Source organism: Haemaphysalis longicornis, unplaced genomic scaffold (assembly GCF_048455015.1).
Source record: "Haemaphysalis longicornis isolate Haplotype H1 unplaced genomic scaffold, Haemaphysalis longicornis Haplotype H1 scaffold_1, whole genome shotgun sequence".
NCBI lineage: Eukaryota > Metazoa > Arthropoda > Arachnida > Ixodida > Ixodidae > Haemaphysalis > Haemaphysalis longicornis.
The window spans coordinates 164,063,708-164,067,478 of NW_027526203.1; the positions used below are offsets into that span (position 1 = coordinate 164,063,708).

At 51.2% G+C, this 3,771-nt stretch overlaps 1 protein-coding gene across 1 annotated transcript; it reads right to left on the bottom strand.

Annotated features, from left to right (window-relative positions):
- Positions 1–299: 299 nt before the first annotated feature.
- On the bottom strand, positions 300–1,047 carry LOC144155537 (microtubule-associated protein RP/EB family member 1-like). Its single transcript, XM_077687050.1, has 2 exons — positions 850–1,047; positions 300–749 (listed from the first exon to the last, which is right to left on the bottom strand). The coding sequence occupies exons 1-2, from the start codon at positions 1,045–1,047 to the stop codon at positions 300–302; spliced, it is 648 nt and encodes a 215-aa protein (XP_077543176.1).
- Positions 1,048–3,771: the final 2,724 nt, after the last annotated feature.

Consider the following 3,771-nt stretch of genomic DNA (forward strand, 5'->3'; position numbering starts at 1 on the left):
GCGCTGCTTACAACAGGAGTTCCTCAGCAGAAATTTTCATCGCAAAAGGGACCCACCCTAATCGACTCCGAAGGGCACACCTTTCTCTTCTAGTACACTGTATTTTTGCTAAAGGCACAGCGTGAAAGTCGTGCCCGTCGCCTAGGGTTTTCTGTCTCCGCCGGACGGATTGGCGTCGGCCTAAACAGCTCTGCTGTTAAAACACGCATTTCGAAAGATCAGTAGACTGTCATCAGCGTCATGCCAAGACGTGGCATTTTTTTATTAATAACTTAACAAAAACTCTTTCAGTCTCTTGCTCAGTTTTCGTACTGACAGTCAAGTGCAGGCGGTCGATGCAACTGGAGGGGCTTCAGCAGTTCAATGATCTTGTCGACGACGCTCACCCCTTCGGCGCTTTTCGTCTCGCGGCCACGGCACAGATTTTCGATGGAACGCAAAGCCGAGAGGTACTTATCGCTCTCCTTTGCGAGCTTATTAATCCTCTCCACTTCGTCCTGGGGATCGGCACTCGGGCGTCGCGCTGCAGCCAGTGGAGATGGTGCTGCCGGCCCGGACGCAGGTGGTGTGGGCCCTAGCGTCATGCGGCGGGAGTCCCCCCGTTCGGCTTGGCCCTGCTCATTGTCGGCGTCTGTCTCGTCGAAGAGCCGCTTGAACCACTTGAGCAGCTCGTAGTGGTCTCGGAAGTGGCCAGCGATCGGGACTTCGATGCGAAATTCCCGGTGCAGGCACGCCTTATCTAGGCCTTGCTCACGGTGTAAGATATATTATTCTTACACCGTGGCCTTGCTGCAGGTGCTTGAAGTTTTGCCCATGTACGTGTAGCTCGCGCTTCGCGCCACGCCTCACCTTGCCGAGTGGCAAGCTCGCAGTGCGCAGCGGGCACAGCAGCCGGCAGTAGCCTTCTCCCGAGCCGAGTACCTTGAAGCTCACAGAAATTGACTCCAGGCGTGCGTTGATCCAGACGATGAGTTGATCACGGGTGACGCGGTCGCCTGCTGAGCGCACGCTGAATCTTCGCACCGATGGGGCTGCGAAACGGGACATCCTTTCACCAGCTGCAGATTTACGAGGGCACTCTTTCGGAACTGCGCAGCGTTCGCGTGGCACACAGGCACGAGCTCCCGCTCCGTTGTCGGGCAGTGATGATAACGAACGTCATGGTGATGATGATGCACTAGACAAAGACGCCACGCACCAGCTGGCCGATTGGAAGGATGGATTGGCCAGAGCTTAGACAGGTTACTTGCCACATCCGACAAAGTACACATGTTCAAAGGCTGCATAAACACTTCCCCACCAATGTGGGAGGTATGCCACGAACCGATCAACCAATGGGACATGTTATGGCTATGATATACCCCAAAGCAGACAGAAGCAATATCCGCAGGAAGTGGTTGACCGAACCGGCCACGATAGAGCAGCAGCTATTGATGGTAGGCTTCGTCCAGAAGACCATAGGCACCTCGCCAGCCTGGCGAGGCCCCTTGAAAACCCACCAATAAGGAAATACAGTGGCATCCTGGAATGAGGAGGCCTTAGCCAAATTTTTTATCTCTATCTCCGAGTGGAACTGCTTGGAAATTACATTATAAATTTTTGTTTCTCCGGTAGAAAACTGGCCGTTACTCACCGCACAATTAGCGTCTGCTTCAAGGGGCGTACCCGCCGAAAGCGACATCCCTTACGTCCTAAAAAGAATCGTAGAAGGGACATTGGTAATTTCTATGAGCTTGCTTTTTTTAAACACTTCACACTTCCTCCTCCTCCTCCTCCTCCTCCTCCTCCTCCTCCTCCTTCTTCTTCTTCTTCTTCTTCTTCTTCTTCTTCTTCTTCTTCTTCTTGGGACAACCGCTTAATTGAGGTTGTGGCGGCATCATCATCATCACCACAGCAGCTCCCATCATCAACGTCACCTACGCTCCGTCATCATCATCATCTAACACGAGTGCTGGCGTGGGCAGTCAGAGCCACGCGCACAGAATAAATTCAGGTTCCTGTTGCGGCCAGATGTCTGGTGCCGTCTCTCTCTCGTCTGATCGGCGCTCTACAAGGTTAACCCAAATGGTGATGATGATTATGTACAGGCGATGATGATGACAGAAGTCATAAGAGTTACTACTGATGTGTCTGTTCCGAAACCACATTTCTTTGGTATACCGCGGTGGCTGTTGCCTTGGCTCCACGACACGCGAATACGGCAGCGGCAAATGTCCACTATGTCCTGAATTGCTAGCACAAGTTCGTTGGAGGTAAGAGTTCTTGCGGAGCTCTCGGACAGCAGCCGATGAATTAGTATAGATGGTACACTGCGTTGAATCCGAGGTAAGCAGCAGAGTTGTGTGTATTAGACCATCGAGCACTACGAGGAGCTCTGCTTGGATGGATGGCCGCTTTTCCGTCGTGATCTTAATTCCGTCGGGTCAGGGTTACCCCGGAGGTGCTGTCGAACAAGTTGATCAATCCGTGCGAAGAAAGCGCGCAATGGACGCGAAGCTGCGCCAAAACAGACCCAAAACAACCGTGGCTAAAGCAGACGACAAAGCCGTACCACCGACTCGCCCGCCGGCGAGCAGGCACCTCCGCGCTGGGAACGCTGGGTAAATTCGGAGGTGAATAGGAATTGCGCTTTTAAATCTGGAGTCTTTCGTGACCGTCATTCATGCTCACAGAAAAGAAGTTGACTACTCGGTCCACACCTGACGCTAGTGCGGCGTGGGTGAGGGCGCCACCGACTTCTTTTTCAACTTCGGATGGCCAGCTGTTATCGCCATTCTCCAATCCCCTTAAGTGGATATGAGCGAATTGCGGCGAAGGTTTCGTTGATGACGAATGCCAATAATGACGAAGGTCGCGAAATAACCCTTCAAAATAACATTAACAACGCCGCTGTAAAGCAAGCTGTCGGGGTACTCCATGTAGCAGAGACACACCCATCAGATACCGTGTACACGCAGCTAGGACATGAACCTGCAGTGCTTTATTAAAGCGGAGCTGTTGCTAGCCTTGACGACAGTACCTGCTTGTATTGTGTCACGTTCCCTCCGGAGCAGGTTCCTCCGCCGCGCAAAAACTGGTTCCTGCAGTACAGAAAAAATTCATGGAGAATTTAAAAGAATAAAAAAGTTTTGATATAGGACGGCTTATATTTATCCTCAAATAATGTCTTCCCAACAATGCATTTGTGTTTAGAAGGGAAATTGACTTTAGAAAGATCGGTGTCAGCTTGGTTATTGTAAGCGGGCTTTTCCACATTGTGTGCTGCACAGTGAAGCTTGGCCACTTACGGATGGAGTTTGATTACGGGAAACGACTCCAACTCTTGTGTTATCGAAAGCATCCCGAAACAAATTACACGAAAATTAGTCGCTAAGCCGATTCTACCATTACGCCGAGTTTCATTCACTTGTCACACTTAGGTAGTTCACAGGGAAGTTGTAAACGCTACAGTATTAGGGTTTGCTGTCGATACATGACCATGTACGGAGGGAATATGGTTGCACCAGGGCCGTAGCCAGAAATTTTTTTCGGGGGGGGGGGGGGGGTATGGATTTTGGGAAGGGGGTAGTTGTGCTGAAAGCAACAGTATGTATCGATTACGCGCTGCCTGGAAAAGATTTCAGGAGGGGTTCGAACCCCCAAACCCCCCCTCTGGGTACGGCCCTGGGTTGCACAAGGCGCCTGTAACTGTTGTTTTACCGAAACTATTCGGAAACAAATTATAGGACTGCTAGCCGCTAAGGCGATTCTAACATTACGCACAAGAAGGAA

Excerpts from the sequence above, each read along its gene's own strand:
- LOC144155537 (XM_077687050.1), bottom strand. The coding sequence starts at position 1,047 with ATGTCCCGTTTCGCAGCCCCATCGGTGCGAAGATTCAGCGTGCGCTCA. Across the intron at positions 750-849 it reads CGAGCTTGCCACTCGGCAAG|CAAGGCCTAGATAAGGCGTG; the intron begins GTGAGGCGTGGC and ends TTACACCGTGAG.